This window comes from Oncorhynchus mykiss, chromosome 3, assembly GCF_013265735.2.
Source record: "Oncorhynchus mykiss isolate Arlee chromosome 3, USDA_OmykA_1.1, whole genome shotgun sequence".
NCBI classification, from domain to species: Eukaryota; Metazoa; Chordata; class Actinopteri; order Salmoniformes; family Salmonidae; genus Oncorhynchus; species Oncorhynchus mykiss.
This window is the reverse complement of record NC_048567.1, coordinates 73,323,716-73,347,682: the sequence shown is the minus strand read 5'-3', so window position 1 is coordinate 73,347,682 and position 23,967 is coordinate 73,323,716. Positions and strand designations below refer to the sequence as shown.

Genomic DNA, 23,967 nt, shown 5'->3' with positions numbered 1-23,967 from the left:
ACACACACATACACAGAGTCCATACACACACACACACATTAATTCATACACACACACATACCCAGAGTCCATACAGACACACACACACAGAGAATCCATACACACACAGATAATACACACACACTCATAATTCACACACACACACACACACACAATTCATACTCACACACATACAATTCATACACACACACATAATTCACACACATACAGTACACATAATTCATACATACACACACAGAATTGACACACACAGAATTCATACACACACATACACAGAATTCATAGCCACACACAGAATTCATACACACACACATGCACACACATACACAGAGATACACACACTTCCTCTTATGCATGCAGGACACATGCTCACTATATTACACCCTCCGCCCCATCCCCCATACACTCACATAACCTGACTTTCTCTTGCACACACATGGACAATTTCTCTCCCACATACACACACATGCACAGGTAAACACGGTGATCAGTAAACAAATCGAAGTGGCTGGGCACGAGCAGAGGAGAGACCCCCGAGGGTATTTATGCATGGGGCTCGGAGCGTTCACATTGTGATGGTCGATCGGTTTGCACAGTACACCGCTCAGCTAGCTAGCTAGCATCATCATCCAACGGTCATCATTCACTCTTCCCCGTTGGTCATCCCGGCGTGCCTGCTCAGGAAGTGACCTCGGGAGGGTTGTTGCGCTCAGTGGCCGGGGTGCTGCAGCCATGGTTGTGGATACCAGTGGAGACCTGGGCGGTGCACGCCACCGTGTTGCTGTAGACACGCCGGTTGAGCTGGATGACGGTGGTCTTGGAGGGCATGGAGGAGAGGCCGTTCTCCGTGGAGCGCCGGTCACACCGGAACAGGATCAGGAAACACCTGTAGAACTGAGGAAGGGAGGAGACATTAGTGGGGAGGGAGAGATTTGAGGGGGAACAGGTAGGGCAGATATGGCAGAAGGGGGTGAGGTGAGCAGGACAGAAGGAAGAGGTGGAGGGGAAAGCTGTTGCTACAGCAATGAGAAGCAAAAAACATCATTATCCATCTTCTCTTTTTGCTCATTTTGGTTGCATGAACCAACCAGGACTCGTACATGGAGATCCTTTATCATTGTCTTTGTGCTCCATGTTTCTATTGTTCCATGTTACCATGGCAGCTGATGGTTCTATTGTTCCATGTTACCATGACAGCTGATGGTTCTATTGTTCCATGTTACCATGGCAGCTGATGGTTCTATTGTTCCATGTTACCATGACAGCTGATGGTTCTATTGTTCCATGTTACCATGGCAGCTGATGGTTCTATGGCCTGTATCATGCAATTTCTCTGGGTTGTATGAACAGAGTGCTGATATGATGTCACTTCTATTCTTGGCAAATAACACTTCATCTGCACTTTGATTATTTGGTGACCTTCTCCCTTTTGTGTCTATAGCAACAACACACACTAGCAAGAGAGGTCGTGGAACGGTCACCCGCAGAGTGAGTTGGTGTAACCTTTGTTCCGCCTCCCACGAGAGGTTGGACAAATGTATCCGTTCCCTGAGTTTGACCTGTCACATTTCTCTCTGATGTCTCAAAGCTAAACAGGAAATGAGGTAGACGGAGAGGAAAAGCCCCTCTACGGACCTCACTGCATCAGCAGTATAGCATCAAAGACAGTACAGTGTGAAGACAGGCAGAAACTGCTTCTCCAACAGAATTCCCAGATCACACTTGTAGGCGACGTCATGGCGACTTTAGCTAGCTAAGCTCATGCACAGAAACACCTCATTGGGTCCAACGGTTGGGTGGCGCCGAACTCGAATGTGCAGGCCATCAAATCAAAGACACTCCTTCGCTATTACATTGGTTTTGATGATAATTAAAATGTCAGATTACTACAAATCTTGTGAAAGTGACAATGACAGTTTTGCCTACTTAAAACATTGGCTGGAATCTTTGCATTTAGATTTAGAGAAAATGATCAACTAAGGACTGTGAAAACGGGGATGGATTTCGGGGTATCCAGACTCTAGTCCCTGTGTGTGTGTGTGTGTGTGTGTGTGTGTGTGTGTGTGTGTGTATATACACACTACCGGTCAAAAGTTTTAGAAAACCCCTTGAATAAGTAGGTGTTCTTTTATTTTTACTACATTGTAGAATAATAGTGAAGACATCAAAACTATGAAATAACACATATGGAATCATGTAGTAACCAAAAAAGTGTTAAACAAATCAAAATAGATTTTATATTTTATATTCTTCAAATATCCACCCTTTGCCTTGATGACAGCATTTGCGCAATCTTGGCATTCTCTCAACCAGCTTCATTAGGTAGTCACCTGGAATGCATTTCAATTAACCTTGTTAAAAGTGGAATTCCTTTCCTCCTTAATGCGTTTGAGCTAATCAGTTGGCTCAGTGATTAGTGGTATACAGAAGATAGCCCTATTTGGTAAATGACCAAGTCTATATTATGGCAAGAACAGCTCAAATAAGCAAAGAAAACAAGAGTCCATCATTACTTTAAGACATGAAGGTCAATCAATACGGAAAATGTCAAGAACTTCGACCCAGAGTTACTGCTGCTGCAATGTAGAAAATAGTAAAAAAATAAAGAAAACCCCTTGAATGAGTAGGTGTGTCCAAACTTTTGACTTAATTCCTTTAACTTCTAATCTACAATGTTTGTTTGGTTACAGTCATTTCTGTTAATGCATTCAATATATTATTATTCCGGTATTTTACTGTTCTTGTTGTCCGAGGGGACACATTGTTTTTCAGAGTGCACAACCTATGCTACACTTGTGAGAAACAAGTTTTGGTTTATTTCATTCCATTTACAAGCTTTGTGAATTTAGTCATTGTCTTTTGTTTGAAGCGCTTCTGTTGAGTAAGGACACGCCCCTGATTACGCATAGAAGTAAACCTATAGTGTCCATTTGAGGATCTGATGATGTTTCTGATTGGCTTAACGCACCACCACTAATGAGCTGTGGAGCTTCTCAGAGTCTGTTTTTACATCCATTGAGAATTACAACAGTTCCTCAATGTATTTGAAACATCCTTCCAGCTCTCTCCCTTTCAATAACCACTCAGCATGAAAGAGAATAATGTCATGCACTGATCCAGTGGAAACATCATAAAACAGGCCCCTGATGACCTCTTATCCCTTGCGCAAATAGCCTACAGCTGTGTCTGTAACGAGCTCACTGGCTCAGGAAACTGAGGGCCCAGAATATAAATTAGCTAGCACCAGCTTTAGGCCAGACCCAAGTTAATAGTTGATACAATGTTCGTTGCAGACAGGCCATGTGTAGCCAATGTGATTTTAGAGGATATTTATTTTTATCAGGATATTTTCTATCTGCAGTCTGCAATGTTTTTATTTGTTGGCTTTATTGGCTATTTATACATAGTTGGCAATACGTTACTTTTTAGGTTTGTATGATTTTCATTCATTTTCATGACAATGAATTTGAGATACGAAGGCATTATTATAAATTAAATGAAACTGTTCCATGAAAATGTGCCACAACTGGCACGCAGGAAGGTAGAAATGGTAAGATAAATTGGCATTCCAGGTGAGAAAGGTTGCTGACTCCTCATGCAGCCTATAACCGACAACTTCAGGAGAATGAAGGCAGAATCTGTGAAAGCCAATAGGAGCGGGAGGAGGATAGTCTGGTTAGGTTTTTTTCTTCTGCTTATCTTGATCTTTGGCTCCCTCTTGAGTCATTTGTCTCATTTCATCTAACAGTGCACTTAAAGCATCAAACAAGCTCAATACATATATAGTTGATTTTATTAATGTCTATGTATGTAAAAATGCACGTTTTAAAATTCCTACCAATCGATTCTTCTAAAGAACAGATGACTTTCAGTCGATCAAAAAAAAATGTTGGGGAAAGCTTAATGGATTGTGTGTTTTGTGGAATATGTAACTGTGTATGCTAGAATATCTAACCCCTCATGCTCTGCCCTGTCGTTGTAATCACAGGTATCCTCCTGATGATGGCGCTGTGCGAAGAGGTCCATGTGTATGAGTACATCCCCTCGCTGCGGCAGACAGACCTGTGCCACTACCACGAGCGCTACTACGACGCTGCATGCACCCTGGGGGCGTACCACCCGCTGCTCTATGAGAAGAGTCTGGTGCAGCGCATCAACACAGGCCCTGTGAGAGACCTGAAGAGGAAGGGCCGTGTCACCCTCCCCGGCTTCAACACCGTCAACTGTGAACTCTGAACTAGGAAGCCACACATGGAACCACCATGACTCCACGCGTCTAAGGGAAAACGGTGCAATAAGAACCCTCTGGACTCTGACCTTAGGGGGAATCCAGAGGCAACCATGTAGAACCACGTAGAGCAGTGGAGAACCTAAGCCATAGCCCCTCTGTGTGGGATGGGATCAAACTGAAGGGTACAGCTCTAGTCTAAGTACATAAATCAGGATTTATCAACAGAACCCACATCGGTCAAAACCTTGCCTTCCTCAGAGGCAGGGTTGGGTAGGTTACTTTCTAAATGTAATCAACTACAGTTACTAGTTACCTGTCCAAAATTGTAATCGGTAATGTAATTTTTGGATTACCCAAACTCCGTAACCTAATCTGATTACGCTCAGTTACTTTTGGATTACGTAGAAGAAGACAAAAAGATTCATCAAATGCATTTGGTGTGTCATCATAGTGGTCTCTGATTGGTGGTCATCATTTGGTGTGTCATCATAGTGGTCTCTGACTTGTGGTCAGACTCGCTCAGGTGGAACAAACTTAACCTTGCCCCTTTTTTTCAATGCTTAATTGAATGTCACTGAGAAAACAGAAAGGTGTCATAATGTATTTTTTCGCAAACATCCTTTCTAATTTTAAAAGTAATCCAAAAAGTATCTGCAATCTGATGATAGTATTTTTGCTGGTAACGTAACTGATTACAGTTACCAGTTGTTGTAATCAGATTACATTCAATCAGCTACTTTTCAACCCTCTTCAGAGGGTTAACAAGCCCAAGACATGCCCAATATGACCACCTCTATCTCTGCCATTGCTGAGCCGGAAGAGAGAAGAGCTGTCTAGGGTAGCAATAGAAAAGTGTTTTTAGATAGAGAAACGTTTTTGATATATTTGGATGTTTTTTGCTGTTGTGAAGCGTTGTTTCTCCAGAGCTCTGGTTGCTCTTCTTTCTTAAAAGGACAGTCCACAGTTTTTTTAATGGTGGGTGTTTGTGTTTTTTAATGGTGGGTTATGACTCTCATGGGGTGGTAAATTAATGTTTAAGAAAATGAGCAGTGGTCCGCACTGAATGTCTCACACACGTCCATATCGAACACACACTTTTGAAAAGGTACAAACTCTGCGTCCACCAGCCACACTCCCGACAACATGTAACACACCTGAAGTTGTAATGGAAATGTACCTCAAAGTCTACACATACACAACACACACCTGTACATACAGGCACACTGGAACTACACCAAACCCTTTTCGCCTTCTAAGTATTATCAACCAAGATGGAGGTACATTGTTTTTGATCTACAACTGTCACATTTTGCTGTATTTGACATTCCTTAAATGTTATTTTCTATTCTTATTTGTTGTTGTCAATGATTTTGAGTGTTGTTTGCTGCTACTGCGCTTTATGTTACTCTCCTGTCCAATCACCAAGCTTGACCCCACCGGACCAGTTGCCAATAAACAGATTGTCACACTCCCCACTTAGCACTTTAAGACTGGCTAATGACAGGCTGCCACTTCAAAGGCATGTCTGGTGGGTAGTTGGGTACCAAACCCTGGAAAAAAACATTGGATGCCCATTCTTAGGTTTAATCCAGTACACCAAATTATGAGAGGCTGGGGGTAAGAGAAGGGACTCACAAAATGTTCTCAAAACAGCTATAACCCTGTGCCTAGTGGCCAAAAGAACACTGGGTTGCCTTTCAAAACACCCTCAGACTGATTATTCACATATGCCATCCATTTAACTGCAGTGTCATTGTTGAACTTGTTGTTGCATATTTCATTGTTTAATAGCTGAGATTTAAAGAAGCCTGCTAATCAGCCCATAGCTCAAACCGTCCTGTGTTCTGTTAGTGGCGAGTAGGAGATCACTAGTCAAACTCCCATACTGTCCAGTGTCCACCCCATGCCAAAAGGCAATCTGGCGTCTCTTTAAAAGCAGCTGTAGCTACTGCGCTGATTGACCTGTCACTTTGAATGTAATCAAACCTCTCCTTAGGGCACTTCTCTCTACGAGCACTACTCTGACTGTGTGCCATTTGATGGAGTCAAGAGAATGAGGGTTTCAGTCTGCAGGGTTCAGTAGCTAGACTGCCTCCCAGGCATACAGCAGAGCGTAGTCTAGTTCTACCTTGAGACTATCGTTCATTATGTCTTTACCGTTGTCATTTTGACTCAATACTCCAATATTGGTCTGAAATGACTATTTTGCCTGAGCTTGCAGTAGCCTGCCCTGGTGCACTGCCGGGGGACATTTCTTATCGTGGCAGGGATTTCAAGCAGTAATATCTCCAGACTCACTTTGTGTTTTAATGGCTTTGTTATTTACCCTGACTCTGTGCCAGACTTGCCTACAGTATATTTCAGCTAGCGTGCGCGTGTGTGTGTGTGTGTGTGTGTGTAAGGAAAGGAAAGGAAAGGAAAGGAAAGGAAAGCAAAGGAAAGGAAAGGAAAGGAAAGGAGATGGGGGATTTCTCAGAGACCTAGTCTAATAGTATGTTCTGTAGGATCAATATCTGGCCATGCTGGAATGGACAATGGAGGCTCAGTTGTTTCCAACCACAAATCCGCTTACAACTACTAAGCCTCACCTTTATCCCCAGCTGACCCAATGAAAACAAACAGATCATGTACTTGTCCATCTAACCTATTTGTCACTGTAGTTCTCTCTGTAGCGGCCAGCTAGTGACCATTCCCTGGCCAGGGGAAACATGGAAGGGGTTGATATTGGCAGTCAGTGACATGCAAATAAGAGATGTGTGTTAGCGTTTGTTATTCTGTATCGTGTTGCTATGCCCTTGCTCCAGGAACCATGCTTAACCAGGGTTGCATAAAGGAATTGATTCAGTTCTACACATGGCAAACAAACGCTGCTTGGGATAAACCGAGGCAACTGTTGTTGTATTCAGGTGATAGAAGAGAGACCGAACAGGAATACCATTAGTTAGAGCTGTTTTAAATCTGTGATGTGAAGGCTGTGTCGGTATGAGGGGAACTCTGATGGCTCTTTGCAATTTTTTGAATTTCTTGTAGTATTGTACGTTCTTATTACATTGAATGTTGTACATTTTTTTTATAAATTGTGTTCATGCAGGGCTCCCTTGGATAGAGACCTTTGTATTCAATGGAACTCCCTGTAGAAATAAAGGTTAAATAAAAATAAATAAAGCCTTGGCAGTAGTTCGGGGAGCTAACGCAAGTTCAGGTCTCAGGCAAGGTTACTCAGCACGCAAGCGTGGTTCCGAATAACTGTTACACTGGCACCCCAGGCAAGCAAAATATCACACCTGATGGAAAGAAAATATTGGCTTTGAGTAGCCAGACACACCGCTGTGTCGTATGATCGCCTAGGGCCAACCTCTCACTGAGAGATCTAACTGAGTGAAACAAGGCTGGAAGAGTCTCTTACACACAGTATATCAGAAGTATCATCTCTGACTCATCTCCATGCGTTGTTTATTATTGATGTTTACAAATCATCAACTGTAACTATGGTTACAAGGGGAGGGTGCATTACTGGAATATTTTGAAGTTTTCCAGTAAAATACCAGAATTTGGTATCTTAAAAATATTTTATGTACTCTTTCACAATATATCTAGTGGCTAATTTGGGTACTTCAGAAAATCATGGGTGTCTGTAATTATCTCTGGCCCTCTGTGTGGCCTTATCACATGTAAAATATCTAAAATAATGAAATAAGATATTTTTCAAAATGATGACAGCTGTAAAACATGATCCTAATTATAAACCATCAACTTGGTGAATACCACTGGTGTTTTAATGAGGCTTTTAGCATGAAGTTTCCTTTTTCGTTTTTTACACGTATTTGTTCATGTTTTGGTGTCAAACTGGTGGCAGTTGTGTAAAAAGTCAATAAATGGAAGAGTTGCAGTTAATTGAAGAACTCCCATGTTGCTTAGATGCTTTTTTTCATGAATTGGGCTATTTTCTCTTGAACCATCTGGTCTATCTACTAGAACCTCGTGGATGATATAGACACAGATATAATAAATGAATGCTATATATGAATACATTTTTACATGGTATAAACTACCAAAGTTACGATTGCCATATTTTCTGTTAATTACCAAAATGACTAAAGATCCAGTAAGTTTGGTAAATTACCGGTAGCATTGCAACCCTAACTAATTGTAACTGTTACGCTTGTGATTGTGACACAGTGATGGTGCAAAAAAATATGAAATTCATTTGTAATAACTTTGTTTATATTCCAATGGACAGAGCATGCAAGTCTAACCGGAGCAGGGCTATGAGGTTTAAATTCTCCATGTATACTGTACTTTACTGTTCTGTAATTGACTGTACTTAACTGTAATTTAGTCTTTAGAGCTCCAAGTAAAAAAAAAAAAAAAGACCATGCTGGAAAAATGTCCAATATTTCTACTGTATATTGTGTGCGTAGGGAAATTCCATGCAGCTGGAAACGAGAGCAGCTATTATTAGCATCTTCATATGTTCTGTAGAAGCACTCCTTGATCAAATGCAATGCCTTTGGCAACGGTAGTGGAATCTTGATACTGTTCCCAATGATTTATTTATTTAACGTTTACTTGCTGATGCAGGTAGGTGGTTGGGTGGAAGGGGGCTATGTTTGTTTTCTAGCAGGTGTTTAGGGGGATAAAGACAACCAACATCTCTGTATGGACGGACTGGCATGCCAGACATCTCTGTATGGACTGGCATGCCAGACATCTCTGTATGGACTGGCATGCCAGACATCTCTGTATGGACTGGCATGCCAGACATCTCTGTATGGACTGGCATGCCAGACATCTCTGTATGGACTGGCATGCCAGACATCTCTGTATGGACTGGCATGCCAGACAACAAAGAGAAAGAGTTTGTTTTGGAGGTCATTGCTTAACTTGATTCCTCCTCCACAGTATGTTTTTTGATATCTCTCTCACTCGCATCCTTTTCTGTAGGGTGGAGATTCACAGCGCCACAACACTGCCTTTAAAATGGAAACATTTCACGTTTTTTAAGTTGGACGACTTGTAAGTTGTCTTCTGAGATTTCCAAGAGGGCTTTGAGCAAAGGCTGAGAGGAGAGGGAGAGAGAGAGTGTGGGATTCATCATGACCAAAGTGTTATAGAAAAGCACATTTCATTTTCAGCCTGTTGTTATGACTAAAACGTTCCTTTTGATTTGTCATTACAGGTTTTTTTACACAAAGGTATTTAAGTTGACTGTTGGTATAAAATTCAATTGTTGTTAATTCATTGTTATTTTTTACCATGTAAATAAAGACATTTTACATGTACAAAGGATTAGTCTGGAGTTATAAAGGCGTAGGCCAGGATTCCATCCTTGGAGTGCTGTCACAACACGACTTTTGAGCCGGCATCTCAGTGTTTAGCGTAAATGCATTCAGGAACCCTGCCTTTAAAAGACACATTCTCAACAATGCGAGATCGGATTGAATCTCGGCCTTAGATTACCGACAAAACACACACACACACGCACACACACTAACAAGCACCATCCAATACACACTACACCCCCCCCCCCTCCCCCTCCACAAACACCCCCCTGCTGCCTCACCTGTTTGTTCATGAGGATGTAGATGATGGGGTTGATGACGGTGCTACTCTTGGCCAGGAGGGAGGGTACCACGGCGGCCACGGGGGTGATGATGCCGGGCCGGCCGAATGTGGCCATCATGGCCACCACACCATAGGGCATCCAGCACAGTATATAACACACCACTGTGGTCAGCACCATAAACAGGATGTGGTGCTCTCTCCGCCGTGCCGCAGTCTTACGGATCTTACCCACCTAGAGACAGGAGAGATAAAAGGACAGTGTGAGTGAGGAGAGAAGGAGAGAGTGAGAGGGGAGGGGAGAGGAGGAGGAAAGGAGGAGGGGAGAGAGGGAGATAAAAGGGGAGAGAGAAGAGGAGGGGGAAGAGGAGTGGAGAAGAGGAGGGTAGAGAAGGAGAGGAGCGAGAAGAGGAGGAGAGAGAACAGCAGAAGAGGAGGGAAGCCGAGAGAGAAGAGGAGGAGAGAAAAGGAGGAGGGAGAAGGGGAAAAGGAGAGAGGAGAAAGAGAAGAGAAGGAGAAATAACAGCAGAGAAGAGGAGATAATGTGTTTTCACCCCAGGGAGAGACTAAAATAGAATTTTGTCCAAATAGACATTTGTTTGCTGTTTTCTGTATTTGTTATTGTCAATCCTCTGGACACCACACACACACACACACACACACCTAATGTAAGGCTCTGGACTCTAATACGTTTGATAAATGTGTAAATATTTGGGAGGGAATAGTATGATGATAGGGAGGGAAGAGGGTGTGTGTGTGTGTGTGTGTGTGTGTGTGTGTGCTGAAACAGCATGGTGGTGATAGAGGTTAGAGTTTAATAGATGTCCCTTTAGACATGACAGAGTCCCCGGGGGATAAACACACAATCTGTTCAGAGCTAATATCTCTTTAACTATCTCACGCTGACAGCTCCCCTCCCTCCTACTCTCCCTCTCTCTGGTTGTGCTCTGTCCCTGCAGTATGCTCATTGTTCTGCCTGAGGGCTTCTCTCCTAACCCACAGAGAGACAGTGATAATCAGTCCATCCGTTCTGTGCTGCTAACCTCCCATTTCAGCAATGGAATGCCTGACTCTCCATCCATCTCCCCAGTCTCCCTGTCAGCCCAAATAACGAAAGGGACATCAGAGAGAGAGATTCTATTCTCCTTTTTCCATTTTAGAGGATAAAAGCACTGCCCCACTCTCTCCATCCTGTTCACCGTTCAACTGAGAGTGAGAACATGACCATAAACAGACCCCTTGTGACTGACGAGCCTGGCGTTCAAACCCAGTGTGTTCATGTATTGAGCTAATGCCTAAGGCGTTCAGGTTTAATCATCACACAACAACCAAAATAAAGGAAACACTAACATAGTGGCTATTTATGACCAGATTCCCTGGTACCTCCCTGCATCAAATGAATCCAGCCTGCCTTGGACCTCCCGTCATGACTCAAGCTGTATAAATGGACTTTTACAGTCAATAGTTTTATACTTTCATCGTCACAGCATACTTTTGTTATCTAACAATTTAAATCAAATTGTATTGGTCACATACATGAGACTGGGCGTAATAGGCTACTGTCCCAAAAACCTCCATTAGGCCTAAACAGTAGCAAAGGTAAAAAGGTGACATGATGGGAGAACGACTGGTTTAGTTTCCTCCAAATCATTGATCAGTGATGCTTCGCTAAAGGAACCTCAAAATGATAACCAATAGCAAGACTTGATTTGCTCTCCTCCCTGACTCTTTGAGAATGTAAACACATTCTGACCGTTCTGATTGGTGCCAGAAACCGGTGGGTTTCGGCCAGAGCTGGCCTACAGAAATCATGAAACGCGTCATTTTGACGTCAGCTCAAAATACTTATAGGATGGCAGGTTCAGATTTATGTATGGAACGATTGATAAAGCAGCGAAAGTAAATTCAGGATGAGTGGCCAGGGGTAATGTAAACACAGCTCTAATACCAGAACAGCTGTATCGGCATCGATTGGTCAGTTCTTCACACCATGCGGTGACCATGACCCTGGCGCTCCATAGGGATGCTGTTGAGTAATGCTGCGGACTCAAATTCATTTGTCCATTGAGCCCCACAGTGCAGTAATTGCGTGAGCAAGACACATTTAGAGCTTTGTGAAAGCTGCTGGTTGTGAGTCCGGGACTCTGAGTCTCACTAAAAACAGATTGGTATTGGGTAATCCAGACAGCACTCAGCTAACCCCCTCATTCACTCATTCCTGGCCCTGGCTCTATCTGAGGGCATTAAAGTGTGATGGGTTGACATCAGGATCGCATACACAGACGTTTCAGCTTAACAGTCTTCTTCAGTACAAACCTCCACTGAGAAAGGTCCCTTAATCCAAACCCAAACACTCACACGTCAACTACAGACAATGTCTGAGGCTGGGGCAATATTTACACACGCAGCTTTACTTTAACACTTGTTTAGGCAGCATTAATCCCCCAGAAATGTGATGTTGGAGGATAATGGAGTATAAAATGACAAGGTTGAAATTAGTGATGGGGAAAAATCGATACAGTTACATATCGCAATATTATTTTGAATGATATTATATGGATAGTTTGACTCCAAGTATTGATTTGTATAAAAAAATGTATTTGTATTTTTTTCTCACTGCCGCGGAAAGTAGGGGTTCTGCGGTTGCTGCACCAACCCTGAAAAATCTGAATAAAAAAATGATGTATTAATAAAATAAAATATTTAAAAAATGTAATACTAAAATTCACAAAAAATTGTGCACTGGGCCTTTAATGGTGCTGTATTAGCAGCCCAATATAGCGTCTGTAGAGAGGGCAAACATATTTTTCCAGCACCCCCCTTGAAAATACAATAAAAATCTATAAAATATACAGCACCCCCAAACTACTTCCTGCAGCTATGGGTAGCGTTAGTTAGCGCTAGTTGGCTGCACCTGTGCCAAATATTTTTAAATAGCGAGCAAAAAGTTACCACTTTATTTCCATTACTGATTAAAACTCATTTTCTCGTGTTTTCTCTTGTCTCTCTACAGAAGACATTTAATGAACAATGTTCTGGTAACATAAAATTGCAATAAAATCACAGTATCGAATCTCAATACATATAGAATGGTAAGAATCTCAATACATATAGAATGGTAAGAATCTCAATACATATATAAATTGGGAGAATCTCAATACATCTATAAATCGGGAGAATCTCAATACATATAGAATGGTAAGAATCTCAATACATCTATAAATCGGGAGAATCTCAATACATCTATAAATCGGGAGAATCTCAATACATCTATAAATCGGGAGAATCTCAATACATCTATAAATTGGGAGAATCTCAATACATCTATAAATCGGGAGAATCGCAATACATCTATAAATCGGGAGAATCTCAATACATAACCGGATCAGCACCTAGTATTATGATAATATCGTATCATGAGGTTCCTGGCAATTCCCAGCCCTAATTCCCACGACCTCCTTCTCCAGACTCACTAGGTGTTCTAGCAGGGTGATCTTGGAGTTAATTGACCCCCAGAATAAATTGAATGGGCAGGCGCATGGATCACACCAATCTTGATTAAAACACAATAAGGGTTTAGTTTAGTTGTGAGTATAGTGCTGAAATTGATCTCAATAGTGAGCCAGATTCAATTCAATTTGGAGGGCTCTCTAACACACACACACACACACACACACACACACACACACACCCACATTACTCACTCTTTCACAACTCAGCATTTCGACACACTGGCAATAATCTGATAACCATGTGTATGTGACCAATAAAATTAGATTTTTAAAAATGTATCTACAAACACACATTATTTTGTTTTCTCTCAGTTTCTCTTTTAGTACATTGTACATCTCTCAATGTCAATACTTTACTCTCTCCGCATCTGTCTCTGTCTCTCTCCCTCCCTCCCATCAGTCAACAGTATTTATGTTCCCCCCACACCTGTTTGACTGCCCACAGTAGCCGACAGTAGCAGTAGACCATGATGACGATGGGCAGGCCCAGGCAGAAGACGAACAGACAGATGATATAGGCGTGGGACTGAGCCGTCCTCAGGGTCCAGGACACGGAGCAGCTGGTGCCGGCCCCCTCCAGGTCGTAGCTACTCCAGCCTAGCAGGGGGGGCACCGTCCAGATCAGGGAGTACAGCCAGGAGCCCCCCACGGCCAGCAGGGGCTTGCGGTAGTCGGGACCACGCTTGTTGTACACAGTCAGGGTACTGTAGCGGTCATATGAAAGGACCACCAGGGAGATCAACGACACGATACCTGGGGAGGGGAGGGAGATGAGTGGGGGAGAGGAGAAGGGGAGCAGGAGAAAGAGTGGTAAGAGCAGCGGGAGAGAGAAAGAGAAGGAGAGAGACATTGGGTGGTAGTGAGGGAGGGAAGAAGGAGAGAGACATTGGGAGGTAGTGAGGGAGGGAAGAAGGAGAGAGACATTGGGTGGTAGTGAGGGAGGGACGAAGGAGAGAGACATTGGGTGGTAGTGAGGAAGGGAAGAAGGAGAGAGACATTGGGTGGTAGTGAGGGAGGGAAGAAGGAGAGAGACATTGGGTGGTAGTGAGGGAGGGAAGAAGGAGAGAGACATTGGGTGGTAGTGAGGAAGGGAAGAAGGAGAGAGACATTGGGTGGTAGTGAGGGAGGGAAGAAGGAGAGAGACATTGGGTGGTAGTGAGGGAGGGAAGAAGGAGAGAGACATTGGGTGGTAGTGAGGGAGGGAAGAAGGAGAGAGACATTGGGTGGTAGTGAGGGAGGGAAGAAGGAGAGAGACATTGGGTGGTAGTGAGGGAGGGAAGAAGGAGAGAGACATTGGGTGGTAGTGAGGGAGGGAAGAAGGAGAGAGACATTGGGTGGTAGTAAGGGAGGGAAGAAGGAGAGAGACATTGGGTGGTAGTGAGGGAGGGAAGAAGGAGAGAGACATTGGGAGGTAGTGAGGAAGGGAAGAAGGAGAGAGACATTAGGTGGTAGTGAGGAAGGAGGAAGGAGAGAGACATTGGGTGGTAGTGAGGGAGGGAAGAAGGAGAGAGACATTGGGAGGTAGTGAGGAAGGGAAGAAGGAGAGAGACATTGGGTGGTAGTGAGGAAGGGAAGAAGGAGAGAGACATTGGGTGGTAGTGAGGGAGGGAAGAAGGAGAGAGACATTGGGAGGTAGTGAGGAAGGGAAGAAGGAGAGAGACATTGGGTGGTAGTGAGGAAGGGAAGAAGGAGAGAAGACAGAAGGACAGATTGAGGAAGGAGGAAGGGGGAGAAAGAGAAATTCATTGACCAATTATTGGCTGACTGAATGAGAAAACAGATTGAGTTGATTGATCTATTGGGAGATCAAAACACTCATAAAGGGATAGTAATAAACAGGGCCTTGGGGAGACATGGGCTGCAGTCCAAACTCTTAAAAGACGCACCCTATCCCCTCAGCCCTCAAATTAAGTGGACACATCTGATGATGTATCATGGCGTCTGACGAGTATACACTTACAGGGCAAGGGGTGAGGGAGGAAGGAAGGAATGATTTTTAAATGGACCACCCTTGGCCGGGAAATTCGTCACTCGTTCATCATGATTGTGTTTTCAGCCACCGGTAGCTTTATATCCGCTACATTCAATAATGAGTGCATGTCTACTTATACTAAATATATAAATATTAATATACACCTAATGTATGATAGCTAGCAAATTCATTAGATAAATAACATTAGCCTGCCTAGCTGGAACTTCTGAAAGAAGTAAAATGTTTTATTTCTACAATTTCCAAAAGATAACCAAACAAAAACATATTTACTTTTTACGAGACGCGTTTGTGCCATCATGTGCGTTAGTAGCACAATTTCTAACTTAATTTCATTCGTTTTTACTTACACTTGTATGCTGACTTCTCCATTGATGTTGTTTTTAAGTTTTCCCTGACTTTTCTTAGCAGATGTACAGTCGTCACGAATTGAATTATGGGGAGTTTCAGGTCCTGGAGTGAACATAATTGTACACTCGCAAAGCCGACGAAAAACTGAGGGACTTATGTTGTAAACTTCCCTTGCTTGGCTAATCATTTGGACCACCCTCCAAGATGGCGACAAGGATTCCCCCAAGGGCATAAGGTGAGGGTAAGTAGACGAGGGTGTGTCTTTTAAAGGTTTGGACCGCAGCCATGGTGACCCTCTAAAGTCAGTGTGTGCACTAAACATAGGAGCTGGATGAGATGACAGATACATAGATGTCTGCTCGTTGATTCCTCTGGTGATATTTTAACAGCACAGTGATCCCCTAGCATTTGTATTAGCCGCTTTGATAAATCTTAACTGACATGTCTGACTGGCAGCACGTCTCTCTACACTTCTTTTTTATTTTTGGTGCTTGAAAACATGAGGTGTTTTAACACTCAGGAAGACAGTAAGGAAATGAGGTGGGGACACAAGCAAGTGGGAGAAACAGTGAATGCTGGGATTGAACCCTGATCTCGAGTGGAGAGTGTTACCACCACAGCACAGCTCTGCACAAAGATCTCTATTGGTAACCTCTTTCTACCGACTCTGTGCTTAAAGACTGAACGTTTACAGACATTGTGAAAATATTTCTCCCTCCAGGATTCCTTCTACAAAATCAACAACTTCCTGCATATTATGTGAGGGCTTGCAAGTGTTAAAAATCCCCACACTATTTCTGCATAAAATTGTCAAATCATTGCAATATTTATTGCATAAAACTGACCCACCACCACTGTACAAAAAAGAGGGCTTGTATTTTCAACCAATCACACCACATCAATACATTTTCGCAACAAATTCATTGCAAATTACCTTGCAATTACAATTACCAAATTGTCAGACTTGTCACACCAAAATCAATCATTTTTGCCCGCAAATGTCACTAGAAATCCCCACTAAATCCTGGAGGGTCTGAATACATCATTTCATAGTACTTGGTGAAAAAAATGTGTTGTTTATTCCTGTCTCGATACGTGGAGGTTCTGCTCTGAATACCAACACCCACAGCTTGAGCTAGACTTTTTAATGAGAAACAAGTGGAAATGATCACAAGAAGCAACACCTTGGGGACATTGACCTTTGCTGTGACACAACTTTATTGGTGGGAGTCTTATGATCAACTTTTTTGATAATGAGCCAATGCTTCCTACATTGTACTGGTGTATTCAAGGTAAACATAAAGTGCATTATAACACTATCTCCTCCAAATAAAGTTGAAGAAATTTCATCAACATTTGATGTAAGCAGATGAGATTGTGTGTGTGTGTCTGTGTGTGTGTGTGTGTGTAAGTCAAGGGAAATAATTAACATCTGCAATACTGCTGCTGTCCCTCAGGAGTTGGGTTTACCACCCCAGCTTTCCCTCTACAGAGGTGGGATTGTCTGTAAACTCCATCTAACCTTGACCTTGGAGGCAGATTCGGACCTACAGCGAGTGAGGAAGTCTTTCTCTCCCTCTTTTCTCTGCTCTTTTCGTATCAGAGAGCTGCCGAATTCACAAATAGCTTCTCTAAGAGGCTTTGATCTCAGCCACAGTCTAATCTAGCACAACATTGTGTATTATTGTAACATCTGAACGTGAAACAACACATAGAGAACACATGTAAATGTACTGAATATAAACATGAACAAAATAGCTATCTCATCTCCATAGTTATGTAACAGTGCTTCTAGGTAGGTTCTGAACTGATTTAATAACGCATAAAGTCTCACATCAACAGAACACAATGAGATTCTATTAGGCACGTCATGTACACACACATACCACAAGCACACACTCTTTCTTTCTTTCTTTCTCTATCTCTCTCTTTCCATCTGTCTCTATCTCTCTTTCTTTCTTTCTCTCTCTCTCTCTCTCTCTCTCTCTTTCCATCTGTCTGTCTCTCTCTTTCTTTCTCTCTCTTTCCATCTGTCTCTATCTCTCTTTCTCTGTCTCTCTTTCTCTCTCTCTCTCTCTCCATCTGTCTCTATCTCTCTGTCTGTCTCTCTCTCTTTCTTTCTTTCTCTCTCTCTCTCTCTTTCAATCTGTCTCTCTCTCTCTTTCTCTGTCTGTCTCTCTCTCTCTCTCTTTCTTTCCATCTGTCTCTCTCTTTCCATCTATCTCTTTCCATCTGTCTCTTTCCATCTGTCTCTAACTCTCTTTCTTTCTTTCTTTCTCTCTCTCTCCATCTGTCTCTCTCTCTTTCTCTGTCTCTCTCTCTTTCGCTCTCTCTTTCTTTCTTTCTTTCTTTCTTTCTTTCTTTCTTTCTTTCTTTCTCTCTCTCTCTCTCTCTTTCTTTCTCTCTCTCTCTCTTTCCATCTGTCTCTCTTTCCATCTGTCTCTCTCTCTCTCTTTCTTTCTTTCTCTCTATCTCTCTTTCTCTGTCTCTCTGTCTCTCTCCATATCTCTCTCTCTCTTTCTTTCTCTCTCTCTCTCTCTTTCCATCTGTCTCTCTCTATCTCTCTCTATCTCTCTCTCTATCTTTATTTCTCTGTCACTCTTTGTCTCTCTCTCTCTTAAATCAAATCACATTTTATTTGTCACATGCGCCAAATACAACAGGTGTAGGTAGACCTTACAGTGAAATGCTTACTTACAAGCTCTTAACCAACAATGCAGTTTTAAGAAAATACCCCCCAAAAAAGTAAGAGATAAGAATAACAAATAATTAAAGAGCAGCAGTAAATAACAATAGAGGTGCTATATACAGGGGCTACCGGTACAGAGTCAATGTCAATGTGCGGGACACCGGTGTCAAGGTAATTGAGGTAATATCTACATGTAATATCCACCCTGCCTGGAATCTGCCTAGAGAGCTGTTGGTGACTGTCTACCGTGGCGTGTCACTGGCCAGATCAAAGATTTTATTACCTTGCTTTCATTTGGAAGACCATGTGGTAATGCTTTCTAAATCAATTTATGTGCAAGCATATTAAAATTACAACATCTAGCCTTTCTGTTATGTTCAACAATGTGGAAATGTTTCTGACTATCATTATTTTAATTGCCTTGTTGACACAGGATTGATTATATCATAAATTACACTTGGGGATATAACAATATGATGATGTCGCGATGACACTGGTAAGGTAGGTAACAATGTGATAATGTCATAGAGACATGGTGAGTTCAGAATGTGATGATGTCATAAAGATTAGGATTATAGAGATCCTATTAAATTACTAGAGGGGCTGTGTCATAAACCCAAAAAGTTCCAGAATGGTCTGAAAATGGCAGCTATTGTGGTCAGGGACAAAATCCAAAACCAGTGTCAAAGAGAGAGCCACCATGTCTCTGAAAGAGGTGCCGGTTTAGATTCTAGATACAACTGTCCAAGCGCCCCGGTTAGAAGACCTAAATGACCAGTAGGAAACAGGGATATAATTCACACATTATTTCCATAGACCAAACAGACACACACACAGAAAACAGGAAGAGGAGAGAAGCAGGGACATAACTACATATGAGGACACAGAATGTTTGTTCTAATTTGGAAAAAAATATTATCATGAAAAAATACATTTTGTACACAATAAAGAAGATCAATTTACGGGTCAACATGTAAATATTGCTTCCAGTGTAGATCAAAGCTCAGAAAAAAGTACAAAGGGAAAATAAATAAACATAAATATGGGTTGTACATACAATGGTGTTTGTTCTTCACTGTTTTCTTGTGTCAACACGTCACAAATCTTGCTGCTGTGATGGCACGCTGTGGTATTTCACCCAATAGATATGGGAGTTTATCAAAATTGGATGTTTTCTAATTCTTTGTTGGTCTGTGTAATCTGAGGGAAATATGTGTCTCTGATATGGTCATAGGAGGTTAGGAAGTGCAGCTCAGTTTCCACCTCATTTTGTGTGCAATGTGCACATAGCCCGTCTTCCCAACTCAATAGCAAGGCTATGCTCACTAAGTCTGTACATAGTCAAAGCTTTCCGTAAGATTGGGACAGTCATAGTGGTCAGGTATTCTGCCACTGTGTACTCTCTGTTTAGGGCCAAATAGCATTCAAGTTTGCTCTATTTTTTCGTTAATTCTTTCCAATGTGTCAGTAATTATCTTTTTGTTTTCTCATGATTTGGTTGGGTCTAATTGTGTTGCTGTCCTGGGGCTCTGTGGGGTCTGTTTGTGTTTGTGAACAGAGGCCCAGACCAGCTTGCTTAGGCGACTCTTCTCCAGGTTCATCTCTTTGTAGGTGATGGCTTTGTTACGGAAGGTTTGGGAATCGCTTCCTTTTAGGTGGTTGCAGAATTTAATGGCTCTTTTCTGGAATTTGATAATGAGTGGGTATCGGCCTAACACTCAAACAGCTAACTCCGCCCTCTTGCAGCCGAGGCCCTAGGGCCTGAGAAGTGAAACGAACTACCCCAGCTTGGAGTCGGCTCAATTAAGCAACTAGAGACGCTGCTGACACCGAGTGTTTGCGAGATGCCGGACAAATGGCCATTTTAAAACCGTCCGGCAATTCCTGACATGTCAACAGAGAATGAGTGCACAACTGGTAAATAGTCGCTTATATGTCAGTCAGTTGGCTAGCTGCCAGCAGAGACTTCTATTGCATTAACATTGGCTAGTATTACTTAGCCAGCTAGAAGGATGAAGTAAGAAGCTAACATTAAACAAAGCCTACCTCAGCAGGGGCAAAAAATAGGCTACTAAGTTCTCATAATAACTTTGCTTTATGGGGGTAGGCTATTAAGACAGACACAGATGTGGTGCTCAGTGATGAGGCTGAGGCGGGCTGCAATGCACCGTGGAGCAGGAGCCAGGTGGAGCTCTTCAACATTTTTAGCACAATATTTATTTTTTATTTTTTTCTGAAACATTTTTTGGGTGGGGGGGTTTGTCTGTTTTGCAAGTTATTTTGGCATTAATACATGTCACATGTCAGTTTGCAAACAATGTACAATATATATCATTGAGTTAATAAAGCTGCATACAAACATTGTTTCTTTGTTGTGTTCTTGAGAAGGGAGCTCCAAAATGCAGGTGTTTCAGTTTAGCTCAGTGCTTTCTGTGGTGGTGGGGCAAGGCAGCAGAAAATACAGAGCATTGCGCAGTGATTGGCTCAGTGTTCTCAGTGCTCAGTGTTCTGTCACTCATGGGGACACTACATCACCGCCAAGTATAAGGGTAGAGCTAGAAAATCCTAGCCTCTTAGGTGCTGCCATAGAGTTACATTAGTAGCGCCCATCAAAGAAGGCTCAAGGTCATTGGCCACAGATAAAATGTAGTCAAATCACGTTATATGTACAGTAGCTTTGATTGGACTGATCATGTCTGCTAGCTAAGATTTTGAAAGTATGATGTTGACATCATGAATCATGCCGACAATTTACTTTAGTTTGGAAGGGATCAGTGACAGTGAGTAACTGCAAGCATTGCAAAGCGATCACTAACCTGCTATTCAGTGGAGTGGCTGTGTGGTCCCACATCTGGGATTAAGGGGCTCTTTTCCAAGTTTAAAATTATAAACATTCAACATTGGCCATGCTGTCAATGCAGCATGATTTGTGCCGCGCTCAAAACAACTGTTAACTCGGAATTGTGAAAACTGTTTTGGAAAATACGTTTTGAACGGACATCCAACTCAGAATTATAAATCCAGCTGTCACGGGATTCTTCTATTGAAGGAGAGGCGGACCAAAATGCAGCACGGTAGTTGTCCATGGTTTTTTAATTAGAAAACTGAACATATAACCAAAACAACAACGTGAAACCAGTCCCGTGTGGCACAGGCACTAACACAGGAAACAATCACCCACAAACCCCAACACCAAACAGGCTACCTAAATATGGTTCCCAATCAGAGACAATGACTAACACCTTACTCTGATTGAGAACCATATCAGGCCAAACACAGAAACAGACAAACTAGACACACAACATAGAATGCCCACTCAGATCACACCCTGACCAAACAAAACATAGAAACATACAAAGCAAACTATGGTCAGGGTGTGACACCGGCCTATTTCTAGAGCTACGACCTGAAGATCAATGACGTCATCATGATTCGCCCTTGTTTTATTTTCGAGTTCCCAGTTGTTTTGAAAGCACCATAAATCAAGAGAATGCCAGTCTTTGATGACAAAATTTGTCCATGAAGGACCTCCATACCACATTCCTGTTCAAGTGAGCACAGCACAACAATGTCCAAAAAATGCATTGTATAATGCTGCAAAGAAAATGATGCAATATGCCAGAGAGATATGTACACTGTAGCTCAGAAAGTGATACTGTGTATGTTGTGTAGTAAGATGTTAGTAGCCCATGTGCCTCACCCTAATAATCTGGTCTATTATCTGGTCTATCTTGGTGGTGTACATGTAGCCTATAACCTGTTTTAGAGAAATGTCACCATCGAATATGGTAAGAGCTTTCATTGTCTGCATATATGCCCCCTTTATTTATCCTACTTGGTGTACAGGGAGAATACTGTAAGAATGGCACATGTTCTGAATTCTGTCAGTATACATTTCAAAAGTGCTGAACCAATAGTTATATAGACTTCGTCCGTCCTAGCACGCTCATTAATGTCTTAATCAAAATTACGGATTGCCTCTTATCCGCTCATCATTCCCTTATGCCATAGTTTGTACATCTCAATTGTCAGTAGAAAGCACATTTGTTTAAGTTAGTCAGCTATGTTTTTTTAAAGGCAGTAAATGAGGCTGAATGAACTGTTTGGCTGCCAGACATGGCTCTGCTGATAGCCAGGTGTAGCGGCGGTAAGGTGTTGGTATGGCTGTTTAGTGTTGTGTTGTGTAATGGCTTTAAATAAAATAAATAAAATCCCACTTTTTATTTATTTTTTGCCCCACAAATCTCCACTGCCGAGGAGGAAGAAGAGGAGACAGACAGAGAGAGACAGACAGAGGAAGCAAGCAGAGAGAGGTTAGTACAGTGGTTCCCAAACTTGGGGTCGGAGCCCATGTTAGGACCCCTGAGAAAATCTGTACTACTCTCATCAAACAAGTAAGGACTTCACTGATATTAATACAGAATAGTAAGTAATATTCTAATAATTCATATAAATGTGATAGTACGATCATCTGTGTGCTCCATTGATGTCTGTTTGTGCAGTGCTTGATTAGTAATGACTGGTAATAAAATGTGAACGCTATGTAATTTGAGAAAGGAGAGATCTCTGTAAAGAGTTGATGAGCAATTCATCATTACAACTGACTGAGCAGCAGCTGATGCTACGTTTATCACATTTCCCCCTTTCAACTGCATAGCTAACAGGCTGTTTATTATCTATGCATAGTCACTTACCTACACGTACAAATGACCTCGACTAACCTGTACCCCCGCACATTGACTCAGTACCGGTACCCCCTGTATATAGCCTCGTTATTGTTATTTTATTGTGTTACTTTGTTATTCTTTTTTTACTTTAGTTTATTTGGTCAATATATTCTTAACTCTTTCTTGAACTGCACTGTTGGTTAAGGGCTTGTAAGTGAGCATTTCACTGTAAGGTCTACTACACCTGTTGTATTCGGAGCATGTGACGAATAAAGTTAAGATTTGATGTGTTTGTAGATGGACTGAGGTGAATGAACCTACAGCAGCCCAGTTGATAATGGCTGGGGTCATTTTTTCCTGTTCTTTTTTTCTGTTCTCCAAATCACATTTTGACATTCTTTAATTGTATAGAAATGCAGTGAATGAGCTTCAACTTTCAAAAAAATGTCCCCTTCCCGGACACCACAAAAACTAAAACAGTGGTTACGGCCCTGCAGATTAGTGGCAAAAGTGATAGTGTAAGTGGTTCATGGTCAACCACACACGTGTATTGCCCATGTGGAAGGGTCCAGCCGATGAGTTGGTGTGGAACCCTGGAGTTTATAGAGCTGTCGTCAACCTGGGCTCCTGGATGCAACTAAATTATTCAGGTGCAGCTGAAACCCCAGGCTTGGCCACTGATTGGCTAATCGGGTGCCACGTGATTCTGGTTACCCATAGCAACAGAGTGTTCCAGGGGAAAAAGGTGTGAAAGTTGGGGGCAGAGTGACTGTAGACAATGGAACGCCCATCCCCCTACCTACATGTAATAAAGTGTCTTAAACTTTGAGAGTTAGAGAAGGACTCATGTGCAACTAGAAGGGTTACTACACAGTCTAATTGGAATGAACAGCAATAGCTTTGACTGATGCAGGAAACATACAATAGAGCATCTGATGCATCAGAAATTGTGTTAGAGTTATTGC

At 42.3% G+C, this 23,967-nt stretch overlaps 2 protein-coding genes across 4 annotated transcripts in view; one reads left to right on the top strand and one right to left on the bottom strand.

Annotated features, from left to right (window-relative positions):
- The window catches only part of st6gal2a (ST6 beta-galactosamide alpha-2,6-sialyltranferase 2a), a 166,952-nt gene extending 157,439 nt beyond the window's left edge, over positions 1 to 9,513 (top strand). For 2 of the 3 annotated variants that reach the window (XM_036975117.1, XM_036975116.1), the window contains exon 6: positions 3,989 to 9,513. In XM_036975117.1, the coding sequence (XP_036831012.1) occupies positions 3,989 to 4,236 (248 nt within the window). In that variant the 3' untranslated portion in view covers positions 4,237 to 9,513. The remainder of the gene's footprint in view (positions 1 to 3,988) is intronic. The other variant, XR_005051374.1, reaches the window with a different exon arrangement.
- Positions 244 to 23,967, bottom strand: part of tmtops2b (teleost multiple tissue opsin 2b) — a 46,408-nt gene continuing 22,684 nt past the window's right edge. Inside the window, exons 2-4 of the mRNA XM_021597939.2 lie at positions 13,733 to 14,058; positions 9,795 to 10,028; positions 244 to 894 (exon numbers count right to left, since the gene is read on the bottom strand). Coding sequence (XP_021453614.1) covers positions 679 to 894; positions 9,795 to 10,028; positions 13,733 to 14,058 — 776 coding nt within the window. The 3' untranslated portion in view covers positions 244 to 678. The remainder of the gene's footprint in view (positions 895 to 9,794; positions 10,029 to 13,732; positions 14,059 to 23,967) is intronic.